The following is a 17,469-nucleotide window of genomic DNA, read 5'->3' on the forward strand; positions in this document are numbered from 1 at the left end:
AAGTATTTCTAATGAGGGCATTCTAGAAGGGAATTACTATCGGTAGGACTATGAGGAGCACTATTATTATGGGGAAGATTATCTGTATGGCACTCATTTTCCTTCAGGATAGTATTTGGGGGTATTGGGGGGCACAGCAAGCAGCAGGATAATACTGTTGGAACTCCAGGTTGGGGGATGATGATGGAAAAATGAGGAAGCTAAGATGTCGCAGAGACAAGGCAGTTGAGAGAAGTTGTCCGGACCGAATGGAGAAGATGATGACAGAGAAGATCTACATCAGAGAATACGGCACCTGGGAGGCCCTGGATGTGAGAGGTACGTGCAGCTGTATAGCTCTATAGAAAGTACAGTAAAATGTCTTCAGTGCTAGTGTTTGGGAGGTGGGGAGGGAGCGGTTGGTCGACTTAAAGAATTGGGCCATATACATTGGGGCTTGGGCCCCGGATCTTTTGAGACCCTAGCAAAGCCCCTGTATATATATATATATATATATATATATATGCAGATGATGTTTAAGAACACACAATGTTATGGGAAGAACGTGGCTTGTTGGGACCAAGTGTCCAAAAAGTATGCCTGGGGCAGATCCCTGCTCCTGATTATACACACACAGGTAAATGCCATAAGAAACAGTAGCTTGTTTTACACAAAATTATGTGTTAACAGGGACAGAATGCCTGCCCATATTAAAACACACACAAGTATTAATTGACAGAAGAAATAGTGACTTGCTCTGAAGTTGAACAAGCCTGGAAAATGCATCCCTTTTGTTTGGGAGCAGCAGCAATACAGTGTGGAGGTGTAGGTGTAATAGTGGCAGCAATAGGAGCACCAGCAGTGGCAGCATAGCATGAAACAGACAAGGCAGTAGATTTGTCTGTGGTTGTGTAGGGGTAGTCGTAGTGGTGAATGTGTAGCAGTGATTGCAGTAGCAGTTGGGGTAAGGAAGTGGCAGTATGTGGATTAGCAGCAGGAAGGAGCAGCTGTAGCAGTGGGGGCATCAGCAGAAGCCATATAGTACGGAATATTATAGTGAAAAGGCATACAATGGCAGTAGCATGATAGTGCCTCATCATGTTCTTGGCCACGTGATAGTACAAGGCAGGGCTGGCTTTTTTGGAGAAATAATGCTGGCTAGATATCTTCCAGGATGGCTGACTGCACATCATCAGTTCTCTAAAAGCAGAAGAATCCACTCTAAGTGGTTAGGCAGTACTGCATCGCCAGCAACCTGGCAGGTGGGAGTTAAGCTTGCACATCATTGGACTGATAGGTATGTAGAGCTGTTTACTGGCCACACTTTACCTTATTGATGGATAATGACAGAGCAGAGTAAAAAGAGGAGAATCATGAGCGGGAGAAGCAGTAACTGATGATGATAAGGACACTGCACTGCATCTGGATGCAGCCTGGCTGCAAAGAAGACCAGGAAAAGGAGAAGACTCTTGTTCTGCTAGCTGGCAGCTAGTCTTGACTGGATCAGATGCTGCTGCTTTATGTTCTGCAATAGAGACCTAGTGGCTACATCTGTGTTTGAATGCTCACGGTTTATTTTATTTCTGAAGATCTTGCTTACGGCGATGCTTTTGTCTTCTGGCACTGTGGAAAAGAACTGCCAGACGGAAGGCACTTGCACAGCCACAGAGCTAGCGGCCGAACTTGGCTTAGCTTTGACACATTTTGAGCCTGCACCGAGAGTATCAGTATTCTTGCTTATAATAATCTTTATTTATATAGCTTCAAAATAGTCAGCAGCGCTTTATAATCAGGGGGTTCAAGTACAGAGTCATAAATTACATAGCAACAAACAAGTCAACAATTAAAACAACAGAAGTGAAGGTCCTGCTCCCAAGAACTTACAAAAAATAAGGTGTTCCACTAGGAGGGGGCAGTGGAGACAGGATGCAACTGAAAGGCTTCTCTGGAGTTGCAAGGAAGAGGAGCAGGAGGAATGCTGTGACCCCTGGCTCCAAGGCACAGTGTCAGAGTCAGAAGTGAAATCCACATCACTCTGCTGTGACTGGGAGGAGAAGTCAGCAACTCAGTCCACAGTGTCATGCTCTTTGTCCTCAATAATAATGTAGCACCGATCGAATGTCATGGAGAACTATAACTTACTAGTACTAATGAATGGATGGTGGGTGCTGCTACTACTATTTGTACTACAGGGTAGCTGACAAAAAAGTAGCCCACCTCCAGTGATAGTATGACAATATGAACGAGCAAGTGGATTTTTTTTTAATTACCCACAAGTCACAAAAGATGCTGAAAGTGGTCCCCGTTCACGTCTATGCATCTTTGGGCATGTTGGATCATTTTGGCTCATACTGCTTGCAGCTCTACAACAGTGATGCTGTGGATAGTGTTTGTGATGTTTTCCTTGAGTTAACCCACGGTATGTGGGTTGTTAGTGGACACTTTCTGTTTAAATTTCCCCACAGACGTGGACAAGTCTGTGGAACGTGGTGGCCATAACCCCTTGCTCACAGGTCGCTCCTCCGTAAACAGTTCATGAACTAATGCCAGTGAGTTCCGTGAGGTGTGGCATGCTGCCCCATCTTGTTGGAAAAAACAGGACATTTTTTTTTCTGCAGCATCACTGTTGAAGAGCTGCAAGCAGTATTAGCCAACATAGTCAAACCAAAAATGAATAGACATGAATGGGGACCACTTTCAGCATCTTTTGTGACGTATGGGTAAATAAAAAAAAATCTACTTGCTCATTTATCTTGTAATACTATCTCTGGAGGCAGGCTACTTTTTCATGGGCCACCCTGTACTACCAACTTTGTAAATCTCTGATGATGACACTTTTATTATGAGGACTATAAATGAAAAAGCTTTGGTACACAGATTATTAAATAGTACAAGCAAAATTGCAAGTGTTTTTTCTGTCGATTAAAGACAGGCACAATTAAATGGCCTTCCCCTTCTACAATCACACTTCACACTGGTATTGACAATTTACAATGGTAATGGTAATAATGCAGTTTTTGCAGTAAAATTCATTTGCTGTAACTGAATGGTATTTTGCAGTAATACAACACTTTCATTAAAACAGGTATAATAATTGCTTTATTGCAGTAAAAATGTGTTTGCTGTAACACTGAACGGAATCTGGTAGTTATATACAATGTGTTTAATAACACAGGTATAATAATTGTGTTATTGCAGTAGAATATGCTTGCTGTAAACACTGAACGGTATCTTGCAGTAATATACAAACCATTCAATAACACGGGTATAATAATTGCGTTATTGCTGTAAAATGTGTTTGCTGTAACACTGCATGGTATCTTATGGTAATATACAACGCGTCCAATAACATGGGTATAATAATGACATTATTGCAGTAAAATGCAGTTGCTGTAACACTGTACAGTATCTTGTAGAACACGTTTAATAACATGGGTATAATAATTGCGTTGTTGCAGTAAAATGAGTTTGTTGTAAGACTGAATGGTATCCTGCAGTAATATATGTGTTCAATAACATGCATAATGCACTGAAATGCCCAATTACAAATAGTAAATAGAAACTGTCCCTCAGTGTTTGCAACAGAATGTATGCTAGTAGGGTGCAGACAATAAGCCTATGCACTGTAGAAACTTTTTCACAAAAAAAAGATTGCTGGCTGTTCATACAGAAAAAAATAGTTTCTCTCAGGATTTTATAATGCAGAACTTGCCAGCAAGCTAAGACAGTAACCAGTCCCTCACTAACTCTCTATGCTAAGCTTTCCCTTAAAAAAAACTGCTAAATTCTACTCAATTACTGTATTTTATGGACAATAACATGCACCTGACTAAAAGACACATCCCAGGTTTAGAAAACACTTTCGATTCCTCTGAAAAGTGATAGACTACTGTGCTGTATGTATTGGCCTCCTACTGCCCTGCTCGCATACACCCGAACTGAAGCATGCATCAATGTACCTGCCTAACTGGCTGACAGTTCTAGCCCAGGGAGTAGCAATGCTCGACAGTCTCTAAGTGGGTGAGGGTATCCTGAAATTCAGGCAGGCTTTGTGCCACAGTCCTTTAGAAGATGCTTAGATTCTGATCACGGAGCTGCCCTGGCCAGTGGAAAGCTCTAGAAATGAGGCTAATTGAGGAATGGGTGAAATCACCACTTGGTTAAAGAGCTTGAAAGAACTACGCTACAATTCAAAGCGCATTGTTACCATCTATTGTAAAACAGTGTGTATGTACCTCCTAAGCACACTGTTCTACAATAGGTGGTGATGATGTGATCCTGCCTACTATATGCCCTCATGGCTGAGCAGCCTGACAGGAACTCTCACCAGTGAGTAGTATATGCAAGTGCCAAAGCATAGTGTGTAGTGTGGTCCCGAAAGTGGAGGCAACCAGTCCTGCTCATAGTGTAGCATAGGTTGCTTGCGGTCATTTTAAATCATTCTCAGAGAACCCATTTAAGCCTGTCAATATACATATCTTTAAACAATGTGAACACACTGAGTATATTTCCTGCTGCAGAACAGACCTGAAATCAACAGATGGATCTGCTTGTGTTAATAGAAAATCCATAAAAAACACAGCAAGCTGGCATTTGGAAATCCACAGCATGACTTCACAAGCACACTGATTTTTTAAAGCTGGATGTGACCGGGTATACGTTTCACACATGTATTGCAGTGTACTTTTTATGCAAAATTATTTCATACATGAGGCATGTGCAGTGTGCTACTGCAAACACATCCAACTTCATTGAATAAAAGGTGTAACATGTCTGCTCTGGTCACAATGCCATTTCTTATACTGAATACATAATACTGCTCTTTATTAAAACAAATATGCAAGATAAAAAAAATAACCATACTGTGTAATTCACAGATTTTCCCATAAAGCATTCTAGTGGCCCCCACAATGCTTTACCTCAATGATCTTCGACATTTGAGAATATTTGTTATGATGTATTACTATACTCACTGAATTATGGCTTGGTACATTGTCTTGGTTAATGAATCCATTATTTTACTTATGTCATGGGGAGACATGATAGAGTCATGTGAGTCTGCAAGTTTGGAGGGAAGTCGACCAGTGAACGCAGGTACACTACCTGTAAGAAACAAATATGTTTATTTTCACCAATGCATTTATTATTCATAGCATATAGATATAACACATGCTCCCTGCGTGGCACACATGATAAATTTAGAGGTGCAACTCTAAGGTATTGTGGCTTGCATGTTAATAACGCCCTCCTAGACTTGCAGCAACCTGCAGGACTTCCACTTTGCCTTTGCATTGCTTCATCTGTTGTGTTCCAACTTGCTGGAATTCCACCTTACATATGCTGAACCGTCTGGCATGTCCTAAGTATGCACCATTAATAATTTGATTACATTGCACATAAAACAATTTTATTTTATTTTTTATTTTTTTTTCGTGCTAAATTTAATTTTCATTAAAGGGGTTCTGCACTTTGTTTAACTGATGATCTATCGTCTGGATAGATCATCAGCTTCTGATCGGTGGGGGTCCGACACCCGGGACCCCCGCCGAACAGCTGTTTGAGAAGGCAGCGGCGCTCCAGCAGCAGCGTGGCCTTCTCACTGTTTACCACTGGCCCAGTGATGTCACGACTAGTATCAACTGTCCTGGGCGGGGCTAAGCTCTGTTCACTTAAATGGAGCTTAGCCACGCACACGCTAGTTGATACTAGTTGTCACGTCGGTGGGCCGGCGGTAAACAGTGAGAAGGCCGCGGCACTACTGGAGCGCCGATGCCTTCTCAAACAGCTGATCGGCGGGAGTCCCGGGTGCCGATCAGAAGCTGATGATCTATCCAGAGGATAGATCATCAGTTAAAACAAATCAGCAGTTAAAACATAGTGCAGAACCCCTTTAAACGTTTTAAGCCTTTAAAGGGTAATTGTCATATTTTATTTACTAGTTTATTAGAGCTCGGCATGTATACCTGAGTTAGTCTGTCAATTATTGTCAAAAGATCTGTAATTACCTAATAATAACAGCTTTCATTAATGTCCCCTGTCCCTTTCCACTGCTCCCTTAAAAGACCGTTGCTAGGGCTTTTTTGTCTTCCTTTTAGTATAAACAGAAGACAGAGGAGAGGTCCTTCACACTGCATGCCTGCATTAGGCTTCAGAGTGAGGAGGCGTGTCTGTCAGTAATCCAATTTGATTGGCTGGCAGGGAGCTGCTGGCTACAGCAAATGTGTGTATGGGAAGTGAGGGAAAGCAGTTTTGGCCTCAGAGAACTGGCAGAAGAGCCATCTTGAGAAGGTCCTCATATTGTAAATGTTTAAACAGTCATAACTAAGGGAAAAACTCAAGGAAAACAGTGGTATGTGAAGAAACTAAAGATCGCTTTATGCATAATGCTGCTGCAGTTTGAAGGCTCTCACAAGCGGCCCCGAACGCATCCGTCCAGCTACCAATGCATTCTGAGTGGATGCGGATCCGCTCAGAATGCATCAGTCTGGCAGCGTTCAGCCTCCGCTCCGCTCAGCAGGCGGACACCCGAACGCTGCTTGCAGCGTTCGGGTGTCTGCCTGGCCGTGCGGAGGCAAACGGATCCGTCCAGACTTACAATGTAAGTCAATGGGGACGGATCGGTTTGAAGTTGACACAATATGGCCCAATTTTCAAACGGATCCGTCCCCCATTGACTTTCAATGTAAAGTCTGGACGGATCCATCTGAACAACTTTCAGACTTAGAATTTTTTCTAAACTATAATGCAGACGGATCCGTTCTGAACGGATCCAAACATCTGCATTATAGGAGAGGATCCGTCTGTGCAGACACCAGACGGATCCTCTCTGAACGCTAGTGTGAAAGTAGCCTAACAATGTAGGAGATTTGTTAAGGATGGTTCATACTTTGATATCAAATGCATGTACAATTATGGAAAAGTACAAGTGAGACACATGCTTATCTTAGCTTTACTTGGCATGCATATTCTTTCATACTATGAACTTCTAGTCACTGGACCTTGAGACGTGAGCTTAAACTGCTACTCTCTCCTTATCTGTAAACCTCAATATTTTCCTGATCCCCTTATCTGTACTGTGCATTAAGTTTTCTACAGAATAATATTTCCATAACAATCTCTGCAAAGCTATCCACAGAACCACAGCAACAAATATAATGTTTAGCAAAATGTCTAAGAACTTTGTTATTACAGTATCATTCACTATCAGATATTAATGGTAAAATTCAACATTTTTCTAGACCCCCTTATCTGTCAGATGCTATTGTCAGCCATATATACCAGTTGTCTTACTTTCTCAGTCACTGGTCACCTAGGGCGTGTATGTGAGAGGTACCTTGGAGTCGTAGGAAAGCATAATATCATCACTTGGGATACAATAATCTCTGAGCTATAAGTTAAAAAGGCACAGCACAGAGGAATTCAAAGGCATTGGTGGGGGTGCCACCTGCATCTGGACAACCACCACCGGTATTTCTTGGCATGTTTCTATTAGATGTCAAAAGACAGAAATGTGAACAAGGGTGTAAATTCCCTTCAAACTCAATTATATTGAGTAGAGTATGACTATGTGTAGCCAAGTTTCTGTAACAAAAAATATTACAATTCCTTGTAGATAAATAATTAAACATTTCCATCGGAGTGTCTATATTTCCCAGTAATAAGCTTGTAAAAAGAGGGAATGGATCAGACAAACTAAATGACCAGTTGTTACATGCTTTGCCTTCACTATAAACATGATCATTCTAGATATTACAATATATGCCTCTCATGGTGACTTTTTAGATTTAGAGAACTCAACCCAAAAAATTTCAAATGACAAATTGCTTTCCCAATTGGTTAGCACTTACTGGGCTTAGAAAAACAGACAAAATATCTGTGATTTGTGGGACAAATCCCTACAAAGTAACGGAATTCAGCCAATGTTAGAAGGTGTTGACTGCCTTATTGCGAGTATGACTAATCCTGATCATTCTTTCTGTAGAGGGAAGGGTGATATTTGAATATATATATATATATATATATATATATATATATACAGTACAGACCAAAAGTTTGGACACACCTTCTCATTCAAAGAGTTTTCTTTATTTTCATGACTATGAAAATTGTAGATTCACACTGAAGGCATCAAAACTATGAATTAACACACGTGGAATTATATTCATAACAAACAAGTGTGAAACAACTGAAAAAATGTCATATTCTAGCTTCTTCAAAGTAGCCACCTTTTGCTTTGATTACTGCTTTGCACACTCTTGGCATTCTCTTGATGAGCTTCAAGAGGTAGTCCCCTGAAATGGTTTTCAATTCACAGGTGTGCCCTGTCAGGTTTAATAAGTGGGATTTCTTGCCTTATAAATGGGGTTGGGACCATCAGTTGCGTTGAGGAGAAGTCAGGTGGATACACAGCTGATAGTCCTACTGAATAGAATGTTAGAATTTGTATTATGGCAAGAAAAAAGCAGCTAAGTAAAGAAAAACGAGTGGCCATCATTACTTTAAGAAATGAAGGTCAGTCATTTCAGCCAACAAATTGGGAAAACTTTGAAAGTAAGGGCTATTTGACCATGAAGGAGAGTGATGGGGTGCAGCGCCAGATGACCTGGCCTCCACAGTCACCGGACCTGAACCCAATCGAGATGGTTTGGGGTGAGCTGGACCGCAGAGTGAAGGCAAAAGGGCCAACAAGTGCTAAGCATCTCTGGGAACTCCTTCAAGACTGTTGGAAGACCATTTCAGGGGACTACCTCTTGAAGCTCATCAAGAGAATGCCAAGAGTGTGCAAAGCAGTAATCAAAGCAAAAGGTGGCTACTTTGAAGAACCTAGAATATGACATATTTTTAGTTGTTTCACACTTGTTTGTTATGTATATAATTCCACATGTGTTAATTCATAGTTTTGATGCCTTCATAGTCATGAAAATAAAGAAAACTCTTTGAATGAGAAGGTGTGTCCAAACTTTTGGTCTGTACTGTATATATATATGTAGATATGTCTAATATATATATATTAATCAGCCTAGTTCTGTTATGACGTGGGAGTGTGTGATGTTATGGTGTGGCATCTGGGGGGATGCTCTCATTTACACCTTGGGCAGGAAGTCCTTTTGATTCAGATCCTGAGCTAGCCTCAGGTGGCCAACTGGCTGTTCAAGCATTCCGTCACACGCCCATGATGATGTCATCACCCTCCTGTGGAAGAGGGAGGTGGGCTGCTTTTGGGCCTATATTAGCCCAAACCAGGACAAAGGCGCTCTCTCTTGGAACTGGACTGCAAACAGAGACACATGGGAACAGCTCCCGGAAGGAAGAGAGGCAGAGCCCCACATGCCCCTGGAGATGGCTGAGTAACCCTTTCCCTCCAGTATTGCAGTACCCCTAATACCCCTGCCCTGATTTACCCCTATTCACCCCTGGCCTGCATTGGGTTAACCCTAACCCTTGCATTTAACCCCTTTTTCCCTATACCACCTGTAACCCCTGCTCCACCAACCATCCCCTAACCCCGGCTGCTGAACTCCTGCAGTCAGTATTTACCCCTGCTGCTGACCTCCTGCAGCATTAACCTCACCCCCTGCAATAGCCCCAATACCCCTGACCCAGGTAACCCCTGGTGTCCAACCCTGGGTTTACCCCTTTATGTCCATCATATCCTGCACTGTGATTACCCCTACATTGCAGTGATTGTGTGGTTTACAGCCCCGCTTTAACCCTTGCATTGCTGGGCTGTATTGACCCTGTATTCCCTGAACCAGTACTCATGGCTACATCCCTGGCCTGCAAATATTAACCCTTACAGTGCCACCATTTACCCTTTCTACCCCGTAGGGACAGTGAGTAGCCAGACTGGTGGGTGGTATTTATATTGTGTAGTGTAGTTAGGTTTGTATTGTGTTTAATAATATTGTTTACTGTAGTGTTATTGCTGTACTGTGGTGTGTGTGTCTATATGTACATATATTTATAACCATATCTATAAATATATATAGATCCAGAAAATGAGTGGCACTCCGATAAGATAAGAACAAGTGATTCCTTTATTCACCCATACGGTGCAACGTTTCAGCTCCAAAAATGAGCCGAAACGTTGCACCGTATGGGTGAATAAAGGAATCACTTGTTCTTATCTTATCGGAGTGCCGCTCATTTTCTGGATCCATTGGTTGGGCTAAGAAGTCCATTCCCCTGGAACGTGCACCCGTTTTTTTCCCTCCAAGCCAGTGCCGCCATTTTTCTTTGATATAAATATATATAGATATAGCGTATAATTAGACTTGTATTATTGTATTGTATAATAAATACTTTATTATTCATAGTACAGTGTATGGTCATTAGTGGTCATCGCCCTAGTATAGTGATAGTAAGTCACATGTAGTGTAGTTCAGGGTAGTGTATATGCACTAGAGAGTATAGCTAGTTAACATAGTTATAATTTAGGCATAAATAGGCGGAGGCATCACTAGAAGACTCACGCCTATTTATGAATATTAATTATTGAAATTTGCATAAATTTCAATAAGGAATATTCCCCTTAACACTTTCCCATACTGAATATGTAGCTATGAGTTTAACACCTTTAATGCTTTAATGTCACCATGAAAATGCTGTGTATATGTTGCCTATACACACTGAATAGTAGGTCTGTCACTAGCAACCTACCTCTCCATTTGTTTTCATAGACACATGGTTGTAGTTCACCTTATGTACAGCCCCTTCCTTGCTGCTTTGATTGACAGGCAGTGGCAAAACAGCGAGGTAAGTGCTAGCCCAGAAAGGAACAGAACTTGAGTGCAATGAAAGCAATGGTAACTTCTCATTTCACAAACATCTCATTTGCATATTAAGATAAAGTATCATTATTTAACTACCGAAAAACTGCAGAAAAACAGCCCTTTAATCAGGTGAACTACAGCTATGTCTTTAAGCAAATAGTCCCATAGGGAGGTCGCTGGTGATAGATTCCCTTTAAGGGAGAATGCTTGTAGATGGAGCAAAGAAATGAAATAGTAGCACGGGTGTACATACCCTTTGCATTGTTTTGAGAAATAAGAGAAGGAAAGGCAGTTCTAAAGTTACCATTGCCTTCTATTCTACAATATCACCAAGCCCTGCTGTCCCTGGATGAGCATCAGTTGAATGATGTTACAAGAAAGGATGGTTAAAGCAGTACAGAGTACCAATTGATATCTTTAAATTCAAAGTACAGAAACAAGTTTGTATAGAATTGTAATTTGTTTAATGTTTAGATTACATTAAATCTTAAAGGGTTTGTACAGGATTTTTGTTTATAAATCCCCATCCCACCAAGCGATACCTGTGAAGAAATCTATACTTACCTGCTCCATTCCAGCTTTGTGCCTCCCGGTTGTCTTCATTGGACTTCCGGTCCCCTTCTGTCAACTTCCACACGGATGTGCATTTGATGACTGGCCTCAGTGGTGACATGTCCCCAAGCGGCATGTGACCCAGCAACGACATACCACTGGGGACAAGTCATCGCAGCGGCAAGTGTGACCCAGTCCATGCAGAGGTTGACAGATGGGGGCCGAAAGCCTAGTGAAGACAGTTGGGAACAACAGAGCAGTAGGGAGCAGTTAATTATATATTTCTTCATAGGAACCGCTGGGTGGAATTTCACACCCTGCTGGGGTTGAATAAAAAAAATAAAAATCCTGGACAACCCTTTTATGCAGTAAAATTCTGAGTAGGCATATTTTGGTGTAAAATGTCACATTCAATCTTAGTTATTTTTATTAAAAAAAAGGTAAAAAGAAGTATCCATTGCGCCTCACTTAGCGAGGAGGTGTGGTCTATCAAGACACTGCACAAAAAATTAATGTTTTGCATCTGTAGACAACCTGTCTAAATTTACACCATCTACTTTTTAGACAGGGTTAGCAAATCTTCCCCAATGTGTGACTTTTGTCCATGTGTTATAGGAAGTCATTTTCTTATGTGTTACACAAAGTCATTGCTTACAGACATCCTCTGAAATCCTATGTAGTACCTTAGATTAATGTTTCCCAGCTTACAATTATAGCACAGCTAATTACCTGGTGTCATTTTATATTCATATGGTAATTAAAACAGCAAATACTGAAAGCCCATAAATCATGGATGATGTAAATCGAATAGCAAAAAAATAGATCTCATTGTTTGCCCAACCGTAAACAGATAGCCTTATTGTCTACTGAATAAATAATCCAGAGATACAGTTAATCATTTTCACAAGACATATTGCTATTTCACTTGTAGGAAAACTGCAGGTTCAGAGATAAGGTCAGAATACAAATGAAAATCTTACAGTTTAGAGCAGCATTTAAATTGCCCTCCAAATCATTTTTTTATTTTTTTTTGTGAGAGAAACTGATTCACAAGTAGTTTTGTAGGATAAGCCAACTTCTTTATATTGATTGCCAGTGCTGGCCTAAAGTCTACCTCCAGACAAAAATGTCAAAACACGTCAGTGCTCCTGTACATTAGGAGTCCCACTGCTATGTACAGTTTCTCTCTCTCGTAAATTTAGGCATCTGTTTCTTACATAAGAAAATGTCTAAGACTAGATTACAGATCAACGAAATTTTATCCTTGAGTTGAAGTAAAATAGTAAAATTGGGCCATGACTTGTATTTTCCCTTTGGAAATTGGTGACTATAGTAAAATTGCAATTTTTCTTTATTCTAATTGGAAACATTTAAGCCACAGTGTAACTGTGATTTTCCTATGAGGCAAAAGCAGAATTGTGTGACTGTATAGGCTAAACCAAAGGATACTTACCATGAGCCATATTCACCCTTATAGTGGCTATTATATTGTTCTAAGAAAGTCTACAAGTCTTTATCTTTGTGTAAGGCCTCATTTTTTGGTCCATGTCCGATTTTTTTTGTGGTTTGGACGCAAACCCATTATTTCTATGGGAATGCAAAAACTGCGGACAGTGCACAGATGTCATGCATATGCCGTCTGCATCCATGCGGCCATTCATCAAATAATAGAAAAGGTACTATTCTTGTCTGGTTTTCCGAAAAGAACAGCCAGTTCTATAAAAGGAACCGAGGAAAGTGCGGGATGCACAAGGCCAGTATCCGTATTCTGTGGATCCGCAGTTTGCGGACTGAAAAATACATATGGTCATGTGCATGTAGCCTAAGATTTCTACTTAAGAATTAGGAACCAAGAATTTATAAAATAAAATTACTGAAAATACCTAAATATTACTTTATTATAAACAAATTCCCCAATAGCTTTGATTACTTATAATAGCTTGTTTTCTCTAGGAGGAAATCACCATAAAAAATAAAATGGCCACTGACCACTTAGCACACATAAAAACTGTCCTAATCACACAACAGGATGGGTTACTTCAGAGCAGTGAGCATAAATTACCATCCTACATACAGCTGATAACATCTTCAGCTCTGTGTGTAGGAACAAGCAAAGTGAAAGAACAGAGGATGGCAAGACTGTTGTTAGAGCATACAAGTGCTGCTACTCATAATCCCTGACCCCCCCTCCCATCCATCACCACCCTTCCGTCCTCTCTGTACTTTCACTTTGCTTGTTCCTACACAGATGATATTTTAATAGTTGTGTGTAGGATCGTAATTCATGATAGCCAGAGCAGTGATGAGGGCTGTGACAGCAGTTTAGCTCACTAGAAGTAACCTGTCCAACTGTGTTTATTTCCCCTGGTGATTACCCCCTAGAGAAAACAAAACATTATAAAATGAAAGCTATTTAGAAAAGTGTTTATAATAAAGTAATATGTAGGTATTTTCAGTAATTCTATTTTTATAAATTTGTGGAAATCCTTCTTAACCCCTTCTCTACCAGCGCCGTACATGTACGACACCAGAGCGATGCGTAAACAGTGTCTGCCAAAGTGCCCGGCAGTGCCGACGTGTGGAGCTGTTACTTCGGTCAGGGACAATACATGTCCTTTACAGCCCACTGGGTGAATGTGGTTCCTGCACAGCCACACAAGCAACTTGGCTAGGTGACGCCGCTTCCGCCTCCACGTTGCCATGCCATTGGTCCGCCTCTGCCTACTCATACTCCACCCTGTCCTCAGGCTCCACTGCAGGGACAATGCACAGTGTGCCTCCAGCATACTAGATGTGCAGGGCACAGCGGTGTCACGCTGTTCTGCACCTCATTTGCCTGGGAGAAAAGACTCACACAGGGGAGGAACTGCTTAATGTCTTTCAGCAAGAAACAGAATCCTGACTTTCTCCGTGACAACTGAAAATCAGAACCATGGTGACCGACAACGGGAAGAACATTGTGTCGGCACTGCATCAAGGAGGGCTGAGCCATGCTCCCTGCATGGCACATGTGTTCAATCTGGTTGTCAAGCGGTTCCTGAAGTCTTCCACCCGTCTGCAAGACATCCTAAAAATGGCCAGGAAACTTTACATGCACTTCAGCCACTCGAACATCGCAAAGCACACCCTCCTTGAGCTGCAGCGGCAGAACAGCATCCCCCAACATAGGCTGATATGCAACGTTTCCACCCGTTGGAATTCCATCCTCCATGTGTTGGACCGACTGTACGAACAGAGAAAGGCCATCAATGATTTCCTGATGATACAAGCGGACAGGAGTACTCCCCTGTGTAACTTCGATGTCAGACAGTGGCAGCTTATGCGTGACACCTGTCGTTTGCTCAGGCCCTTTGAGGATGCCACGTTATTTATCAGTTGCCACTACACAGGTGACAGGAGCAGCCAGAGGAGCTACAAGCCGATGTTGAAGATGAGGCGGAGGACCCAGACACACCTTGGCAATATGCAGTGGAGATGGAGGCAGGGAGTTCCTCCGACTCACTTGGGCAAATGGCCCGCTCACTCTTGGGTAGTGACAGCCGAATTGTTACCATTCGCAAAGGGATGACTTCTAACTCTCCACCTTGTTGGACCCTCGCTAACAGTCCAAAATCAAGGCCTTTTTTACACCAGCTGAGAGGGAGGACAAACTGAAGTACTATAGTGACATCCTATGTAGTCGGTCGGCCGCTGCCTATCGGCCCCATCGTCCATCCTCTCGCAGGTCTGACCGGTGGGCCCTCTGAGCTGACGTTCCACTGCCATGACTGCTGGGGAGGGTGGGGTGGAAGGAGCAGTACCAGCTCCATCAGCAGCAGCCTGATTCTGATGAGCAGCTTTCTTTACCCTCAAAGTGAAGAAGCTACTCACCAGCAGCTAGACGTAGAGGTGAAACTGAACCAGCAGGTGGTGGCATACTTGGAGTGCACCCTGCCAGCCGACCTTGAAGATCCGCTGGACTACTGGGCAGCCAAACTGGATTTGTGGCCGCAACTGGCAGAGCTTGCCCTAGAAAAGATGTCCTTCCCGGCCAGTAGTGTGGTATCAGAGCGGGTGTTTAGTGCGGCGGGGGCCATAGTTACCCCACCAATTCCTGATGCATCAGACTAGATCATCCATGGTGCCACACCAACACTTTGACAAAAGAGACTGGTTTCTTCTGGCTACCTGCCTCAGCTACTATTCTGATGCTGCCACCCGCCTGATGCCACACATGTGATGCCAAGTGCTCCTTCTTTCACCCACCAGCTTTTCAGCTGGTACTGGTATTGCCACCCACCTCCCCACTCTGTCAACAGTTCACTCTGTGGTCTCCTGATGCTGCTGCCACCTCACCACTTAGGTCTCCTGATGCTGCTTCCACCTCCGCACTGTCATTGTGCCACCCTGTGGCCTCCTCCTGATGCTGTTGCTGCCGCTACCTCCACACTCTGTGGTTGTGCCACTCTGGCCTCCTGATGCTGCTGCTGCCACCTCCACACTGTCATTTTGCTTTCCTGTGGCCTCCTCCTGATGCTACTGCTGCCGACACCTTCACACTCTGTCATTGTGCCACTCTGTGGCCTTCTGATGCTGCTGCCACCTCCACACTGTCATAGAGCCACTCTGTGGCCTCCTCCTGATGCTGCTGCCGCCTCCAGACTCTGTCATTGGGCCACTCTGTGGTCTCCTCATGCTGCTTCCACGTCACCACTATGTCATAGGGCCACTATGTGGATTTCTCATGTTGTTTCCACCCTTCCCACTTCATGACTGGGCCACAATTTTGCCTTTCGGCCTGGCTGACATAGTTTTTGTGACCCTTCTTCTGATCTGTCAGAAGTAAGGAAAAATGAGACACACAACGGATCCTGTCTATGTAACAGCTGTAAGGCCTGCATGACATGGTCCCTATTTTGCATCAGAATTGGCTTATGATTCGGTAGCCAAAAGTAGGAGTGGGTACAAAACACAGAAGATATGCAAATATTCCTTTCACGTGTCATCTCTGTTTTGGATCCACTCCTGTTTTTTTTGGCTTTAGCAATACTGATGGATTACTGACCAAATGCTTACCGAGTGAAGGCGGATGCTCCACAGACAGGATCTGTTTTTTGGGCGTTATTGTTCTGACGGATCAGAGGAAGGGCAAAATAATCAGTGACATCAACACATTACTGCTGACACCCACTCTACTCTGTCTGGGGGGCTCTACTTGCATAAGCGATTAATAGAACAGATTCTGTAAAAATCTATGTAGAATCAGTGAATTGGTGTAAAAGGAGTGCACTCTTTCACGCTATAGTAGGATCTCGGGCCTCTGCATGGTTCTTTATACCTGGTGCTAACATTGACCTGTAAGGCTAAATGTACACAATCAGGATTGCGTGCAGATTTTCCTCTCGGATTTGCGTGCAGAAAATCCACTCCGTAGGTCATGTACATTGTATTCTATGAGATTTTGAAATTCTCAATGCACACAATGTAGATATGATGCCAAGTGCTCCTTCTTTCACCCACCATCTTCAGCGGGTAGTTGTATTGCCACCCACCTTCACACTCTGTCACCTTGCCAGCCTCCTGATGCTGCCGCCACCTACAGACTCTGTGATTGGGCCACTCTGTGGTCTCCTCATGCTGTTTTCATCACCACTATGTCCCCTTTCCACTCTGTGGTCTTCTCATGCTGCTTCCACCTCCACTCTATGTCACCTTGCCACTCTGTGGCCTCCTGATGCTTCCGCCACCTACAGACTCTGTGATTGGGCCACTCTATGGTTTCCTCATGCTGCTTTCACCTCACCACTATGTCACCTTGCCACTCTGTGGTCTTCTCATGCTGCCGCCACCTACACTGTCACTGTGCCACTCTGTGGCCTTCTGATGCTGCCGCCACTTCCACACTATGTCACCTAGCCACTTTGTGGCCTTCTGATGCTGCCACCACCTACAGACACTGTGATTGGGCCACTCTGTGGTCTCATCATGCTGCTTTCACCTCACCACTATGTCACCTTGCCACTCTGGGGTCTTCTCATGCTGCTGGCACCTCCACTCTATGTTAACTTGCCACTCTGTGGCCTCCTGATGCTGCCGCCACCTACATACTCTGTGATTTGGCCACTCTGTGGTCTCCTCATGCTGCTTTCACCTCACCACTATGATGATCTTCTCATGCTGCTGCCAC

At 43.1% G+C, this 17,469-nt stretch overlaps 1 protein-coding gene across 1 annotated transcript in view; it reads right to left on the reverse strand.

Annotated features, from left to right (window-relative positions):
* LOC120993823 (dynein beta chain, flagellar outer arm-like) overlaps positions 1-17,469 on the reverse strand; it is a 585,582-nt gene that overhangs the window by 172,519 nt on the left and 395,594 nt on the right. The window contains exon 80 of the mRNA XM_040422290.1: positions 4,953-5,082. Within this exon, the coding sequence (XP_040278224.1) occupies positions 4,953-5,082 (130 nt within the window). The remainder of the gene's footprint in view (positions 1-4,952; positions 5,083-17,469) is intronic.

The sequence above is a fragment of the Bufo bufo genome, chromosome 3 (genome assembly GCF_905171765.1).
Source record: "Bufo bufo chromosome 3, aBufBuf1.1, whole genome shotgun sequence".
Classification (NCBI taxonomy): Eukaryota; Metazoa; Chordata; class Amphibia; order Anura; family Bufonidae; genus Bufo; species Bufo bufo.